At 48.7% G+C, this 18183-nt stretch overlaps 1 protein-coding gene across 1 annotated transcript in view; it reads left to right on the top strand.

The window, feature by feature from the left end:
- LOC141465082 (gamma-aminobutyric acid receptor subunit alpha-3-like) overlaps window positions 1-9153 on the top strand; it is a 69140-nt gene extending 59987 nt beyond the window's left edge. Inside the window, exons 9-10 of the mRNA XM_074148279.1 lie at window positions 942-1153; window positions 8824-9153. Coding sequence (XP_074004380.1) covers window positions 942-1153; window positions 8824-9153 — 542 coding nt within the window. The remainder of the gene's footprint in view (window positions 1-941; window positions 1154-8823) is intronic.
- The last annotated feature ends 9030 nt before the right edge of the window (window positions 9154-18183 follow it).

Below are 18183 nucleotides of genomic sequence, written 5' to 3'. Positions count from 1 at the left end.
GAAAGTATTGTCAACAATATTATTAAAACTCTTCAATTACCAGGAGTATGGCTTAAGGGAAGTGAAAATTAGTCAATATTTTTATAATGTTTTTAATGCATTTTTAATTGAAAAGCACATTATTGGGGAAAATGGATAGCAATGGTTGCTTGCTTTAATGAAAAAAGCTTTAAAAGGCATTTTACAACAGATCATTTTTCTAAGATAAATTGTCGTGACACTCCTTCTGGCAGCCTGGGCCACTGACGGGTGCCTGGCCATGCCATCAGGACACAGGATCCCAGGTGTCCACCCATGCAGATCACAATACACTATATCCAAAATGTTGACAGAACCACATTGAATGAGTGGCCAGTTTCTGGTCCTCGATGAAGTTTCCAACCATCTAGCTGTCCTTTTTATTGTTATTTTATTATTTTTATTTTATTTCAAAAGCAACCAGAAGCTTCTCCATGGTATATGCTCCATGACAGAGCTGGGTCTATCATCACACAACTTACCCCACTAGCAGATGAGGAATCGAAAGCGGGTGCCTACCTATGAGCTAGGACTTTTTTATAGTGAGCAGAGATCTAGTCAATGGAGTTTGGGGAAGATTAATCTCGTCCTAATGCAGATGTTTACCATTGATTATATGAATTGGAGATACTCAAAACCGAACCAGAGAAGTCCCTGAGCAACCTGAAGCTGGCCCTGATTCAAGCAGGGGTTGGACAAGCTGACTTCCCTTCCAACCAGGACTGTTTCATTACTCTATGAATTGCACCATGGACTCGTGCTGGGTAAGACTGGTAATTCCAGTGGGAATGTGAGCCACATGGCTTGGAGGATGGCTCCTAAATTTAAATGATGGAAATGCCAACTCTGTGGTTTGAGGAGAAACTGGGTGGGTACGAATGTATGGTCTCACACCATCCTTGCCTCCTGCTGTCTTTCCACAGGTGTCACCACGGTCCTCACCATGACCACACTAAGCATCAGCGCAAGAAACTCGTTACCTAAAGTGGCGTACGCGACGGCCATGGACTGGTTCATAGCCGTCTGTTATGCCTTTGTGTTTTCTGCGCTGATCGAATTTGCCACCGTCAACTACTTCACCAAGCGCAGCTGGGCTTGGGATGGCAAGAAGGTGCTGGAGGCCCAAGAGATGAAGGTCAGCCCTGTGGCCAAGGCCAGGGAGAAGGGGGCGGTGAAGAAATGCTGCACAAGAGAGCTGCGCCGGGGCCAGGAGTGGGTAACATGCAGCCCCACAGCACTCGGGGAGGCTGGATGCTACTTACTGGGGTCCCCAGCTCAGGTCTTGACTGGAGCAGTTCTTGAGGGTCAAGGGAGGAAGGGGTTGGGGTGCTGGTCGCTGTGCTTAGCTGGAGAAAAACACCCAGGCATGACTGCTCACTTTTCCCTCTGTCATGCATGGCCATTTGCTGGTGGAAATGTGAATGCGTGCATGTTTTGGTCTTGCACCACTGGTGGTCTCCTCTCTCCTTTCTTCTCCCTCCAACCCATAAATGCCCTGCTCCGTGTTGCTAGCATGTCACACAAACCCAAATATGCCATGGGATGCCAGCCTGGCCAGTGGAGATGGTCTCTGCTGTGTCCCCTGCAGCTGGTAGCCCTGACTGTAGATCTCCCCTGGCATGGGCAAGCATGGTGCAGCGATGGGGAGGTCCACAGCCGCCAGCAGCTACTGCTTTGTAAGTTCAGGCCAAGAGGGTGGGTGGGAAGCAAGCAATCAGAAACAGCAACTGGCAGTAAATTAGTGCCTGGCATTACCCACGTTTTCCCTTCTCGCTCGGGATCAGCCTCTCTGGCAGCTTCCTTCCTGACAGCCACCGCTACCGCTGCTCGTGTCCCCTTCCTCCTAACTGATTTAATCTCGGCTGAGCAGAGAAATCGCTTACTGTAGCATGCCTCTCCTTGTTTATATTTATTGAATCAATTTGAAAATCAGCTTTGTCCTTGTTCTTGGTTCTGGAGCTTTTATATTTTACTCCTTTGCATTTTAATGTGTTGTTTAAAATTGTTGCGGGTCTGTATGAAAATACCTGGCAAAATTGCAGTAACTTTTGGAAAGACAACAGCCAGTCATCTCTCTGGTATGGAGGTCAAAGCAGGAGAACAGAAGCCTTATGGAGAGCCACAGCCATCACTGGGCGTTGAATGCCTCTCTTGTGTTTCTTGGACTCTCTCTATCTGTTTGCTTTTGCAGCTGTGGTCTGAGCAACAGACTCATGGCAGAAAGGCTCCAAAGGAGGCCAGCTGATGGTCTTCCACCTCCATTGTGAACAATAATGCTAATCTGGCCTCTAGAGATGAGAGAAGCTTTTCCTGGGTCATTGGCATGAACGAAGGATCAGAACAGGTCCTCAAAGCAACCATGTCCCTTTCAGGGATGGGCAAATCAGCACAAAGTCAGGATTCACACAGCCTTGGGCAATTATGTGAACTGGGCACAGGCGAAAAAGTAGCAAAGGCTCAAAAGCTTCACTTTATCATAGAAGCAACGTGCTCCTTAATTTATTCATTGACCCAGCATTGCAAGACTAACGGTGCTGAAACAATAGGGTAAGAGCATGCAGAGTGTTTGTCTACGTGGTAATCAAACAAGAAACCAAAGCAGGACCAGGAATGTTTCAGAGGGAGTGCTCTTTGTGAGTTTGCTGCAATTGGTATCAGGCTGGAGAATCAGGAAGGACTCCAAATTTGTGGATGTTTTTTCAAGCCAAGCCTGATCTTTATTTTAGAAGGCTAACCCACCCCTGGTCTGCAGCTCAGAGAGCTCCCTGGAGACTGGTGGGCTTTCAGGGAGCTTGGGAGTACGATGTGTCACCATACTTGCTTTTCATCTTTATTCCATTGAATATTTCCAAGCAGTGAATTTGCTACGCAATGAAGGTGCCTCATTGGCTCAGTTTCAGCCTTTAATTAGCTCTTCTTGAAACAATTGACAAGGCAGGTGGTTGAAACCACAAAAGAAAGAGGAAGCAGATGAATGACTATTGGCATTTTAAAGTGTCTGTACCAGGAGTGAAACTACCAGTGACAAGCCTAGGCTGAGCCCTGGTCTCAGGAGAGCCTTCCCCATGGCCAAAAAGAATGCTCTTTATTGATGAATGGGAAGGATCCTCACTACAGGTTTGATTGTGTCCTTGCATGAACATGAAAAAAAATCAATAAGCATCAGCCCTTCCCTCACCTCAAACGTAGGCAGCAGCAATGCTTCCTGTCCCATTTGAAAGGAATCATGACCTTGCAAAAGCTGCTGGTTGCTGACAGGCACTCCCAGCCTGTTCACTCTCAGGGTTGGTTCCATTCTTTGTTTCTCCCCTTCAGCTGACCCATCAGTTTAGAAGGGAACAGAGCATTTTTTCAGGTAGAATCTAACGTGATGGGCTGATCTTGGTGAATCACTGATCTCTGCATCATAAATGATCATGATGATGTTCTGGCTATAGCCACAGTTGGGTTCTGGCTCTAGCTGGAAGCTACTCTGTACCTTCTCTGCAGTTCTCCTCTAATGAAAGCCAGGCAGATATCACCATAGATGTCACCAAAAACTCGCTTTAGCGTGCACTCTGATGAGATTTGACTAATGTTTCTTGGACCCTAAGTTTTTCCAAGCCTTTCGTGCCTGCCACCAGTAATCACTAATTGTGGGTGAAGGATTTCCTCTCTTTTTGTATGGCAGAGTGGCTGCAACCAACCTAGAAGTGCAGATCAGAGAAAGGTATCTGGATCCAATGTGGAAAACTTGTTAGCAAAGCTGATTTTAAAAAAAAAAAATCATCAGGAGGAAGGTGGGAGATGGAAGAAGTTGGGGAGGAGTGAGAGGCCAAAGAGACGGAAAGATGAGTGGTTTCAGTAGCCAGCAAAGCCCCTTGTCTTCAGCATCCTCAAAACGTGTTAAAAGGATCCACTTGAGAACAGAAGGGCTGTGTCTGAACAGAGTGAGATCCATTGTATCCCATTCATCCCAACCATAGGGATGGCTACCTCTGGAGCCAAGGTCACTTCCTGAGTGGATGTTACAGTGAGAATCCAGAGAGACAATCACTAACAGGGACTTTGCCACAGGGAAACTCATGAAGTCTGCAAGGATGACATGTAACAGGGAGTTTCCTGCAAAAAAGTGTTGGCTGTTCCTCAGGATGGAAGATGCTTTGGAAGATGCTTACTTAAACCCACTTCCACCTAAAATCTGACTTAGCTCTGTATCTGTGCTTGTGTGACATTGCCCTGAAAACCTGAGTGGCAAGAAGCAACAAAATCAAGTATCTGCAGTCAGACACATGAGAACAAGGAAGAACACACTTTGTATGGAGAAATAGTCCTGAATTTCTGTCCTTCTCATCCTTAACACAATAGTCCTGTAGCGGTGAGAAGGTTAGGTCCAGGATTTTTATGTACTTTTCACGTGTCTTTTCACTAAGAAAAAGTCACCAGAAAGCATCCTCCAAACCTCTCTGTTGATATGATCATCATGGTTTTCTTTCTTGTATTTTGGGGGTGATGAACCTGCTCGCCATTCGCACTGGGTCCCTTTTCCACTGACTGAGTAAAGCCTAGCTTTTATCCAACCTACTCTTCAGCAATTCTGAAGTTTGCCCCTTGAGCTAGGTCACTTGGGAATCATTCTTCTTTCTGCTTTGTTTCTTTCCATTTGTGGCATCTTTGTTTCAGTCCCCTCCTTGCCAACAGAGAGGAACTAGAACCAACCTTGAGAGGCCACAATTTTCAAGCAGTTTGAAGTCTTACACACTCATAGCGTGGTTCAGACCCATCTATTTATTTTTTTTTTCTGCCTTGCTATGGTAAATATGTTTTTGCTGGGACTTTCTCTTGCTGACCATGCTCTTCAGCCCATGTGTCCTTCATCGTACTGCACTTGCAATCCCCTGTAGCTCTCCAGGTGATTATTTATGTTCTCAGCATCTTCGCTAGAGTCCACGTGTCATTCTTCAACATTTCGCTCTCTTTCTCTCAACACCATTTCTGTGGTGTGTTGGGTTGATTATTGACTCCATCCAACCTCTGAGTCTTTGTCTGGTGATTCGGGGAGCCTAAGATCATTGGGCTCAGTCCCACATAATCTGAATGAAGAGATGGGAGGGATGAGTGATACCAAAGGTTGCACCAGCAGCTGACGGTAACCTGGCATTGATGTAGCCTGATGGTTAATGCACGATTGCATTGTTCGGAGCCTTTGGCTCTGCCCAGGGTACAGGCGTCCCAGTGTAAAACACTTGGCTACTATTCTCTGATAGGATCAAACCTCTGGCACACTGCAGAGGGGAACTTTGGCTGGCATGAGGAAGGAGTGACGTTTGCTGGAACAGCAGCTACAGTTGCTGGGCTTTGAATTCTAGGTTACGAGTATGTCAGAAGCTGGAGCTGCTTGGAGGTCATTAAAGTGACTTTTCTCTTTCAGAATGGCAAGTGGCAGATACCTTGCATTTCTCAAGTACTGCAGATATTAATGATGGTGATGTTCAGAGAGATGCTGCTTCCAACCCAAATTTCTAGCCAAGAAGCAGGTGCAGAGAACTAAATCTCCACCAGATCATAGGCAGAACCAGTAGTTCCCGTAATTGAGAGGTTCAGCCATTAGCTCCTCAGCAGAGAGCCTTGAAGACAAGAATATTTAGCAAAATTGCTATTATTTTCCAGTGTGTGTGTTGTGGGAGAACTTGTCAGAGTGCAATATCCGGGGAACATATTTATCTCTAGACCAGCTTTCACAGCTTTTCCCTCAGGAGAGCAGCGCAGAGACAGCTTTGTGCAGTGGTTCAGTCTCCTTGTGCCCAAAGAGGGCCATAAATGTAGATGTTTTAAACAGGACAGGTTTTCAAAGCAAATGTGGGGTTTCCTCCTGTTTTTTCCGCTCTTTCCTTCTGTTTCAGCAGGACGTGGAACTCCTCACAGATAAAGGTGTCAAGGGAAGGTTGGAGGCTTTCTTTGCAGCTGATAGCAATAAGCATATTTTGCTTTGTTTGGTTGTCAAAATCTTGCCCAAAACACGTATAAAGCACAGTCTGGTAAACTTCAGGCTGAAACATCTCTTCTGACATCTCAGGAGCAGAGCACACAACATGTGCCTTGGTGTAGGCAGTGTGTGTTCTGGGTGCTTCCCAAAAGCTATCCGGGCTCCCAGCTCTGACCGGGGCAGGAGACTCCATAGGTACCTGGGAGAAGGCTCCCAAGCCTCTGCGCTACCTGAACAGCCTGATCTGAGGTCCAGAGAAGCCCAAGATGATTCCTGGGGCTCTGGATCACACTAATAAGAGCAACAGCTTGTTATCACCACCCACAGCATTCATATTTACCTGACTTTCCTCCGTTTCAGCCTGCAGTTTTCAGATGCCTTTGGCCAGGCAAGACGGATCCACTTTCCAAGCTTTGGGGCAGAAAAGCTGGCCAGGCTGAAAGTGCCATGTCACTTGTAGTCATCTTATTCCTGTAACAAATACCGTGGCTGATTAATACTAAAATAATCACAGTGCACTTCAAATTACATTCTGCGAACAACAATCTGTTTTTCATTTCATTACTGATTATTAATTATTTTATTACCTCCTGTAGCTGTGTTAATAAGTAATCATACTTAAGCATATTTAAATGTTTTAGAAGGTGAAACGTCTTTAGTCCTTTATTTGCTTCTGTTCAGCTCTTTACCAGGAAAAGTTCACCTCCTATGCAGGGGGTACAAGTTAACATGTCTCTAATGATTGCAGAAATCAGTTGCTCAGTTAATCATTAAAGAACATAACACCCTCGCCCATAAAAGACTATGAATACGGTCTGATCAGTGGTTTGGTCGTATTGGTGTCTGAAGACATTTAGACCTCCTTCTAACAGCAAGTTAATCTCTGTAATTGCTGGCATTATTATGAAGCTGCAGGCCTGGCTGCGGTGTTATTGGAGAGGGTTTTAAAGATTGCACAGAAGTCTGGTTTTAGTGTCCCTCTGAAAATCACTGTGGAAAATTCATTTCCTAAGGTAACCAGAAATATCCCTGGAAATAGTGGACACATTTAAAATGGAAGCACAGCGTGAAAGCTAAAGCCCTTGGAGTACCTCTGCACAGCAGACTGGGTGAATCTGGCACTTCCAGTGCTACCCAGTGATGCTGCCTGCTACCAATTCCCAGGCTAGGATGGGGAGAGGAACAGGTCCTGCTAGCTGCACGCTCTCCTCCTCTCCTGACAGCCACTTTGTATGTGGTTCCCTCACAGGCACATCCAAGACCGTGCCAAGCACCCCTGGGAAATGTCTGGATGAGCCTTACCTTGTGTTTCAGTTGCTTTTGAATAGAAAATGAAATCCAAAGTCACACCTTGTTCTAAGTTTAGATATTAGATTCCCACCATGAGTCATTGTTGTGTCTAATGCTGGCTCTTGGTGTAATTACAGAGGACACTGCATGGAGTACATGAGTGCTGGGATGTGTAGGGTGCCTGATGTCTGCATACAGATAGATTTCATTCAGTGTGCTTCTCCTGGTAGACTTGGATTGCTTTATATGATATGGTCTACGGTGCAGCTGGTCTCAGGTCCCTGACAGCAACAGGAAGATCCCCAGAGTGGGGACAACACCTGTCTTGACTTCCTAGCTCCATCTTCCTGTCCACTCGTCTTCATTAACATCTGACCTGTGTGTCTTCAGCATCTTCCATCATCCTTCAGTATATCCTGTCTGACACGAGTGCCTCTTTTGCCATTTGCTGTGCAAGCTCTCCTCCCTTCAGCCGTGTTCCTGGAGCCTTGTGGGAGAGGTGCACTTATCTCCTTTGATTTTCAGCAACCCATAGATATGAAGGCAAGAGGAAAGACTTCCCTCTGCCCTGTAGTGCCATCTTGAGCAATCCTGAAATCCAGGGCTAGTGCAAATGCCTTCCATCTGCTCTGTATCTTACCCAAGTAGGTCATGAGGTGCTCTAAAGGGTCCCAGAGGCATTTTGAACATCCTGATGTTAGATTGTGAGGTTTTCCTGTGAGGTATTTGGGGGACTGAGGCAGCGTATGATAGGGCCTTGTAATACGGTGCAAAGATATTGCAAAGCTGTCACCCACATTCTTAAAGCTACTGCCTTTCTGCTACAAAAAGAAAAGAACTATAATCCTCTGTGATGTCTCCTGCTCTCACCTGACCCAGGAAGCAGGCCAGCAAAGCAGAAAATCAAGTTCCTCCTCCAGGATGACCACACGGCATGTCCTTCTTTTCTAAAGACTATATTCCTGCATCGTTTCTCCATGGCTGAACCTTACATGCAACAGATAACACTGCTCAGTTGAGAGACAAAGCAAGGAGTCTGTATACTTTGAGCCTGCATTCACTTGTACTCACCTGGCAACACGCAGGATAGACCTGGCAGCACTCAGCCAGTGAAGGAGTCACCTCTTGGGGGCAGCTACTGCTCGAGTGCAGCTGCACACAACTTTTTATACCACTACTCTGATCTAAGGGGCTGCAAGGAGGCTACAAACCCACCAATGTGGCTTCAGTTATTTCACTTGCAGCAGGACCTAACTGCCAGGACCTCTTTGTGCTGCATGCCAGGCTTGCACGAAGTAGCTCTTCCACCTTAGTCCAACACGTCCTTAATGCTCCAGCAGCCCCGCAAGTAGCAGACGTCATGGGTTCTGGCCATCTTCTCACCACATCTTCCTTCCCTTCCACAGTGCCACCTTATTGGTCTCTTGCTCCTCACACCCTTTTCCACCTTCTCATCCGAGCAAGCAGGTAAACTCGGAGGACAAAATGTTCTCCATGCAATTCTACAGTCACTTCATCTCTATTGTGTTTTTTTCTTCCACCTTCCCTAGAAAAAAGAGCCAGTGGCACTAGCGAAGAAAACCAACAACACCTACAACATTGTTGGCACCACGTATGCCCTCAACATTGCCAAGGACCCTGGCCTGCCCACCATCTCCAAGAGTGCTGCTGCCACTGCTACTGCCACCAACGTACCCCCCAAGATGCCCCGCATAGAGGAGAAGCTCCCAGAGAGTAAGAAGACATACAACAGCGTCAGCAAGGTAGACAAGATGTCCCGCATCGTCTTTCCAGTCCTCTTTGCCATTTTCAACTTAGTCTACTGGGCCACATACGTAAACCGGGAGTCAGCTATCAAGGGAATGATCCCCAAACAGTAAAACCGGTCACACAAACCTTCCATCAGTGAGCACCATCCAGGCAGGAATTCTCCAGGGCTTTCTTCTTTCCTGTTTTGTTTAATTATTATTGTTCATTTGATATTATTATTAATATTAGATTTTTCTTTTATAATGTAAACAAAATTGTGATTTTAATTTAATCCCATAGACTTCAGTTTCGTTTTACTTTGTCTCTGATGATGAAAGGAAAAAAAAGAAGGATCATAACAAGTTGTGCCTCTAACATCACGAGTCTGATGTCCACCACCTGTCCAAGTCACCCTGTGCTTCCATCTCTCCTCCTCCACCTCCTGCCGTTCCCGTGGTCTGCATGCCACTGCCATTCCACGCTCCGCTCTGCTGGGGGCTGCTGCTGCAGTCCACCCCCCTCCTCCTCTTCTGTGATGGGCTGCCCTCGCATGGTGGATGTTCCTAGTGGCCTGGGCTCAAGGATGTGGAGGTCTCCAGAGTGAGTCAGTCAGCCAGGCTGCTCTTCAGTGCCTGGTGCTTTGTGCTAGGTGGTACCCTGGGGCTGTGGATGCAGGTGAGCTGGTCTGTTGAGGGAGCAGTCTGGCATGGGCCAGCTTGTAGCCCAATGCCTGCTGGGGGCAAAGCCGCCACTGCTGTGGTCAGCGGAGCCATTGAAGGGGTGGAACAGGGTGGCAGCATCTTGTAGGTTTCTACAGGGCTTCTTCCTTTCTGTCTTCACTTAACCCAGCTGCTGGTTTCCTCCATGTCTCTCCCCAAGAACAGGTGAGAAAGGTCTTATCTGTCTGCCAGCCTGCACTTCTGGGGCAATTAATGTTAGAGGGTGGGGTGGTTCCTAACAGAGAAATAATTTTTCTCAGGGTCAGTCAGGAAGTCAGGACAGGAGCTTTATGATGCCTTGGAGGAGAATAGCAGCTGTGAGGCTGCATGCATTCAACATCAGGACTGGAAGCCATAGAGTTCGTGTTCAGATGGGTGGTTTATCACTTTCTCTTAGCGCCATCCACTTATCCTTCTCTGTCCCAGCTCCTTCTCCCAGCTCTGCATTCATCTTGCTTTGGCTACTCAGCAGCCCCCAGTACTATTTCAACTGCTGATGGGTGGATTTAGGCAGAGAAGCCCCTGCCTCTCAGGTGAGACACACTGATGGGGAGGAGCACAGCCCAGGGAAGTCCAGCTCGTGGCACATCCTGCTCTGATGCACCAGAGCAGCAGGGATGTTGGTGCAGGCTGTTTCCTGTGGGACACACCAGAAGCCACTCTGCCGCCTGTGGGGGTGAGTCAGGGGACAGTCAGTCCCCAGGTACGTCCCTGCCCCTGCTGAACAGATGCAGCTGAGCATCTTCAGCACCATGAGAGAACAGCAGAAAGGGCTCTTTGAAAGAGCAAGGTGACACTGCTGTCCCAGAGAGTCATGTGAGCCAGGTGCCATCCCACAAAGCCATTGAGATAAGACCCAACTCCTGCATGCTTTTCCAAGGAAAGCCCTCCAGTGCCTTGGAGAGAGGCGCTTTCTCCCTTCCCGGCCACCACAGTAAAAGACCCAATCCGGTGGCTGTCCCCTTCCCAGCAGCAGCACAAGATGGTGGCCTCCAAGCCATCTGTTCCCCCCTCCATGGTGCCCAAGCCCATGGACACACTGTCCTGCTACAAGGAAGGACATCCTGTGCCTACTAATTTCTTGTCCCCAGCCTGTGGGCAGCATGGATCCTGCCAGCAGCCCTGCTCCCAGGGCAGGGTGCACCCCCTCTTTCCCGGGCCTCCCTCTGACCCTCCGGCTGCCCCCCCCCCAAGCTGCCCCCAGCATGTTTTGGGTGCATGCAGCCAAGCTGAGTCCTCAGCACCCCCAAGATGATGTCTTCAGCATTGCTTTGAGCCACTGTGCCAAGCTCAGTTCCCCCCTCCCCGTGCAGGATCGGGGCTGAGCAGAAGGCACAGGATTTGCCCCACCTGGAATATCCATGGGGACAGCAGGACGGAGCGGTGAAGGCCAGGGCAGTTTTTCCTGCAGCATGGGTGGTATTGGTGCGTGTCCTGCCCGTCCCTTACTAATCTTTCTGGCTCAACAGCAGTGCAGTCGCTCCCCCTGCCTACAGCTGCGGTGAGGAGAGGAGCTTGGAGACATTTAGCTCAGCTTCCAGTGCGTTGAGTCCACCGGCGCATCCACACCAGCAGGCAGCATCGGGCAAGAGGTGGAAACCTCCCCCCCAGCCCCAAGACGATGCTAAGGAAACCAGCTCTCTCCCCATCCTTCCCCCTGTCCCCTCAGCATCCTCACCCCAAATCGCCCATGACATTTCTACAGTGCCTTTCATCCCCTAGGGCTCCCCGCTGGGTGGCGAGGAGGGGAAAGCCCGGCAGCTTTCCCGCTTTGCACCCAATATCGGGTTGGAGGAGCAGAGGGAGGGTACACCATCCCCAGCCCTTCAGCTGGGCATGGGGGGGACAACATCCTGTCTGCTTTTGCACCTGGGCCACCCGGTTCCTCCTGGCACTGCTGCTGTAACCACCCTGCTCTGACAGCCCGGCCACCCCAGCACTGCCCCACCGTGGCACCGTACCCCTCCCCACCGAGACCCCCCGTGCTCCCTCGACCCCAGCACCGTCCCCTCCAGCAGCAAGTGCCATTGCTGCCACCCTTCTGCTCCCCGGGCTTTCCAACGGGACGTGCTACGCTGACTGGCCGTGAGGCTGTTTGTTTTGGAAACTACTTGGATGTCATTTTCTTAAATAAGCTAGATGAAGTGTATCTCATCAAACATTCATGTCACTATAATACTCAGGCCTAAGTGAATGGAATAGAAACCCTATAAAAAGCAAACCAAACACAATAAAATGGTAATAAAGAGTATATTGTGTTTACTAACGGAATTACATCAAAGCAAAGTTTAAACGTGGGATCCAGTGACTTAGCTGACTCGAGCTGGCCCTGGCACGGAGGTGGTCTCCTCTGCTAGCCTGGGCATTCCCCAAAATCTCCTTTAACCTGAGGGGCACATCCTCCTGTGCATCACCTCACTATGTGTTCCTGTGTCTCTTGGTACCTGCTTCGCAGAGCTCTCTGTAAAATGTCAGGTCTTACCATCGGCTTCTCAGCAGCCCGAGCACCCGCAGGCGCTGCCTCTGCTGCCCACCCGGGGCCACCCAGCCTCAGTGCCACAGCGTGATGCTCAAGGTGCCAGGGCTGGACCTCTCTGTGGTGCCAGGCATAGCATGGGGGCAGCGTCTGAGCCTCCGAGCCTCCTCCCCTCCTGAGGGTGATCCGACATGTCTCACCGAACTGTCGGGCTGAATCTCCTGCCTGTCTCTTCCCCCAGTCCTTCCCTCCCTGCGACGCCGAGGCTCTTGTCACTCCCCGGGACACAGCCCACCGATCTGGCTTGCCGGTGACACCCGTCTGCTGGCTCATCTTTGCTCTTCCTGACTCCAAAAATTTTGCTCTCTGCCTGATAAAAGGCTGCCTTCCTGGATCTGTGCTAGCGCGCCTTGAAAGCCAAGTCTATTCCCACCAAAGCCTGGCACTGGTTTCGAGTCTTTTTGCCAGCTGGAAGCAGAAATGCCGGCATCCTTTGGTTAAAGACAACAAACCAAACAGGATTTGTAGTTTGGCTTCCAAGCAGGGAAGCATTTCGGGAAGATAGTTATAAATAAGTGGTTTAACATCTCCTGCCAGCAGACATCACAGAAGAAGATAATGTTCTTTTTTTTAAAAATCTGTCAGCGGCTCAAATTGGGACGTTTCCTTCCCAGCTAACATGAGTCTGCTGATGGGGGCTTCTTCTAAGGGCAGGCTGGGCCAGAACTAACCTAGCATCAGTTATTGGGGTTTACTCCTTGCTGTGGTAGTATCTAAGGGCTCCATTTTTATAATAGGTCCTGTATGAACCAGGTGTATGAACCAGAACGGGTCTGTACATGGCCACTGATAGTCTAATCCACAGTTGTGCACAGAGCGAGCACTTCATTTCACCATGAGCCTCAGTACTCCCATATTTCTTTTTTTCTGGCAAGGCCCAAAGCCTCCTTGACTTGATGAGAGTCTCCCGGGCAGGTATTAGAAGTCTTTGAGGGTGATAAAAATGATCTGTTTGGTCTGCGCTCCTGTTTTATACCTTGCACCACCTGGGACACACACAGTGTGGTCTAAGTCTCCAGTTGCATTCCTCCTGAAAATGTCAGAGGGACATTTTGGCGCTGGCAGCTTGTCTCTTCCCTCCTCTGAAACCGCACATGGGCAAAAGCAGTGCAGCTTTCGAGAGCTCTGTGCCCGGGGGAGACAGGGGACAGTTTGGCTGAGGTCCTGCAAGCAGGCAGGGGAGGCAGCATGGTGGCTGCAAGCGCTGTGTTTGTGCTGTGACGTTTCTGAAAAGTGACATGGGAGGGATGGGGGAGAAGTGGTCCCTCGGTGCCACCCATTCTTCTAAAGGTCTGATGGAGTTACCTCCATACAACGTCTAAAAAGCTTCTTGGACATCACCGAGCAGGACTGTGACACCTGAGACAGAGCTTCCTGGTTCTCCTCTGTGCTCCGAGCTCAACATAAGCAAAGCTGGCTTCACCGCTCCCTAGGTTTTACAGACAAGTGCTGTGGCCAACACAGCTCACCCCTGTCCCAATCCCCACCAGCTCAGTGGCACTGGCAGGGTTCTAGTTTCTTTGCTGTAGGACGTCCCTTGTGCAAGCAGACCCCATGCTTGCTGTTCCCAGACACAAGCCATGCATGCAGACAAGGTCGTGACCAGCTTGATTCTGCAAGCTTATCCCATGGACACAAGGAGCATTCATTTCTCATCTGCTGCCTTGATTTCCTCTGTCCATATCTTGGATTCCCTTCAGCCATCCCTTGGGGAGGATTATAGGGCTGCCTCACATACCAGGAAGGAGTTTCTCTTGCTCCAGATCACCTCGCACAGGAAGACCCTCTGTTCCGCGAAGAACTGTTACCTTCAGAAATGTGGAGCTGTTGCCTCTCCTGAAGGGTGCTGTAGAAATGGCCTCTTTGCAGTACTCTTTGCAGTTGCTGGAGGAACAGAGCAGTTAAACACACATTGCTGTTAAACAAAGGACCACTGTCAAAGACAAGTGGCTACTGGGGATAGGTACCGCGCTCCCCCAACTTGCCAGGGCAAGCCATAAGCAAAAGAGGACCAGGCAGCTCCCAATGGGCTCATTTGGGGAACGGTTTGGCAGGGACGTGTTAGGGGCCCCCTTCCACATACTTGGTCCTGGGCGTAGGAGAGATCTGGCGTGGGGACGTGGGACCAAACCATCACAGCATGCAGCATCTGGCCAGCCGTCCTTGCTCCAGGCCCTTGTCCCCAAATTGTATAGCTCTCTGGGGCCACACTTTAACCCACCCCATCAAATATCTCTGTGGATTTCGCAGACTGGAGAGAAGCAACATTTTCCTGACTCCTTGGCGTCTATTAAGGGTGGGGAGGGCTCAGCCAGGGCAAGGAGCACATTCATGAAAAAGTTAAGTGCTCTATTAATGTCAAAGTAGGGAGAAAAAAAAACCCAAACAATTCACCAATCCTCTCTCCATATCAAGCTAAACTACTCCTGAAGGCATTTTTGGCGAGAGGCCACAGCACAGATGAGATTGATGGCTTCCAGGTATAAATATTTACTGTTTGACCTTGTTATTGTTCAGCCAAAGGTTTTTACATATATATGTGTGTGTGTATGCATGTGTATATTTATGCTCACAAACTCTTTATATCTAAAAGTCAAGCCTCTTCTCTTTGAAAGAGAAAATAGCCACTTTCAATTATTTTACTTCCCTCTCATTCTCTTTGCTAAATCATCTGGAAAGAGATGCATCCCTCTCCGCTGGCGCTCAGATGGCTTTGGGAGGCATAGGGACCAAAGGGAGCAAGGGAGAAGAGCCTCTCTCCACACTGGGGTCTCAGTGCAGGCTTGCTGCCTGGACCAAGGTCACTGCTGGCCGTGCTGCCCAACACCTTCCAGAAAACATAGTCCCAGATGTCACAGCTTTTCCAACACAGCCCTTGTCCTGCCCTGGACAGTAGGATGTTCCCAGGAAGGCAGCATGGCTTTTCAACAGCTGAATGCCATAAGCAATTAGTCCTCACTGCATAGCCAGGGAACGTGTAGCTGACCATTGCAAAGGGGTGTGAGGTCTTCACCCTGAGCCTGCTTCAGGTGGGAACGTAAAACTTGGGATCCATTCCAGCTGTCCCCAGCCAGAGGAACACCACAGATAGGGGCTGCGCTTCAGCTTGGGCTCTTCTGCAAAGCAAAGGGAAGTGCTGGCGCTTGGCCACTGCTTGCTGCTGGTCCAGGTGGGATGTGCTGGTCCGTGGCTATGTGCTCATTGTGGGAAGGGTCAGCAAAAACAGAGGCCTTTGCTGCTGCTGTGTCCTGGACCTGCACCTTATCTCACCTCAGCACAAGCAGGACCAAAGACAGATGCTGGGCAGCCTGTGTGCCGTGGGGCCACAGTGAGTGAATGATGTGCAGCCCCTAGCAATGGTACCCTGCGTCAGCTCCCTTAATGTCACCCCTTCATCTCCCCCCCGACTTAGAGGAAATGTTTAGGCAGTGATCCTGCAACTGCACTCACAGCTCCTATATTCCCTCCTCTGCTGCTGGAGAAAGGCTCTTGTGGTCAGTGGTGATCTCCACCTGTGCCTCGTGGTCTCCCAGCCATGAGGATGAAGAATGTCACCACCCATAAGCAAACAAAGCCAGTTCTCTTTCTGGGTCTGTTCTTGCTTCCCACCACGGGAATCTGTGCTGCGTGAAACAGCAGAGAGCCTTGGGCTTGGATTAGTCCTAACGTTTGACCTGTCATCCTCCACCACAAGAGGAAGCTCTTGAAGCTCTAAGATAAAATATGATGTTCTAGCTACTCTTTCCTCTTCCCCACTGTCCTAGTCCCCACCAGTGTAGATGTCTTCTGTACACAACTTTGACGATCCCATCTGCCTAGAGAGGGAAGCCTGGTTCGCTACGTGAGCCAGGATGCTTCCATAGTCTTGGGATCTCTTGGTTCTTCTCTTCATTGTGGGAAGAATGCTGCTGGAAGGTCTTGTCAACTTAGTAAGTCCATTGGCTCACGCTACACTGCTAGCAGGACTCTGTTTCCCCTGAAAAGTCTGTCGATTCCTCCTGTCTTTTTGCAGGGCGCCCATCAAACGTTATGGCAACCATGCATTGAACAATTTGATTTTTGCAACCACAAAAAAGTAGGGGCAGAGTTGGGAAACCTGAGTCATTGCCACATCGTCTTTGCCAGGCTGTATTTAGAGTTGAAGGCCTCCTCTTGGTTGTCACGAGGGAGTTTCTCAGCCTAACAAATCTAGTCAGATGGCCACAAGTATCCCTTCATCAACTAGATTTTCACTGTCAACTGACTTGGGGATAGCGGCAAGCGAACGTCCTATCTGAAGGTGAGGGCACCTGCTGCTGCTTTAGCTGCAGCTGTGGTGCCCAGGGTAGGGAGGGTTGCGTTAGCATCACGCTAGGGCAGCCCATCATGGGAAAGAGCACACCACAACAAATTGCCAGAGAATACGCTCATTTTCACTGCCTCAGGTTCAATCTGTGCCCCGATATGTCTTCTGCTTTGTTTTCCATCTTGTGAGACTCTACTCCGCTATGAGAAAGAATCTAGCTGGCAGCAGTTTAATGCATGACAATCCTGTTATTAAAGCTGTAAATAATTAACAACTAGAAAAAAAATGCATTTTTTAAATTTTTTGTTGACTTTATTTTCTCTATTGACTAGCTGGTAGCCACTTTCTAAAGGGATTTCTCATGGAAACTGTGACCTTTCTTCTCTCTCTGTTTCTCTCCCTTTCTCTTTCTGAGATTTGTGTCTCAAATGCTTTTGGTGCAATGTTCAATGCCTGTTTGTATTTTTGAATCGTATTTTTCAACCTTTGCCAGAAAAAAAAAAATAAAAAATTGCCCATTCTAATTGGCGGGATTTTGAGTCCTGCAATTTTTTTCAGCTTTTAGCTTTTTCGATAAGTTAAAGCAACAGAAAAATGTCTCAAAAAATTACAGTGAAGTTCTGAAGAGAGAATAGAGAACATCAGAAACAAGAACTACATTAATAAGATCAGCAAGCTGAGTGGAGGAGGAGGACTCTTCTAACCACCTACTAACTTCCTGATCTAACACACCAGGCGGGACTAGACCTCTTCACTGAATTAAATCACTCCGCTTTTCCACTCTACCCACTCTCTTGAACTCTGATCAAAACAAATAAAAATTCATATTTTAAAAAAAAACCCGTGTTGTTGTTTTTTCTGCGGTCTGTTTCTCAAAACAAAATTATGTTGCCATACAAAGGGATGGGGAGCCCAGGAAGTCAGTCCTCTGGGCTTCAGGCTACCTGCACATCTGGAGAGTTCGTGATGAGCAGACAAGCTACCCATGAAAAAATAAATATTCCAGGGGAAAATAAAAGACATTGAAAATATTCTGTGTTTCCCATCGTGTTGTGTTTGAAATAATTTCCCTTCCAAAGGCAGGGGAGTGGAGGACACAAGGTATGTTCAAAGCAGATTGCCTGGGGAGTTTGGGAACCAACTCAAAGATGGGATGGTGGTGCTGTGATAGGTGGGCAAGAAGGAGACCCTAAGGTGTTCTCTTTCCCCGCAGTGTGTGGCCTATGGTTAGACTTTGCTTTTCCAAAAGAGACCTTTGACATTTCTCTATGTACAACGTGAATTGAGCTTTCTGCTGCTCTAAGGGCAGCCAGAAGACGCCGTGGCCAAGACCCTGGTTTATCCAACCCACAACACACACTTCTCCAGCGGAATCACACCTTAAAGAGACCCTGGTGGGGAGAAAGACATGCAGGCCCTTTGACTCTTGTCTACCCAAACAGCTTCCAGGCATCACTTGGGATTTACCATGGTCCAGAGACCTTTGCTGCAGGGAGTTTTGGTTGTGGCCAGAATCTCCTGTTCTTGGAGATTTAATAGCACATAGCTGGCCATGCCACGTCACTCGGACATTATGACGTGTGTCCAGGTGACTGTGTGGTCTGCTGGCAAGGAAGTTTAA

Source organism: Numenius arquata, chromosome 5 (assembly GCF_964106895.1).
Source record: "Numenius arquata chromosome 5, bNumArq3.hap1.1, whole genome shotgun sequence".
Classification (NCBI taxonomy): Eukaryota; Metazoa; Chordata; class Aves; order Charadriiformes; family Scolopacidae; genus Numenius; species Numenius arquata.
The sequence above is the reverse complement of the archived record's forward strand: the minus strand, read 5'-3'. Positions and strand labels throughout refer to the sequence as shown.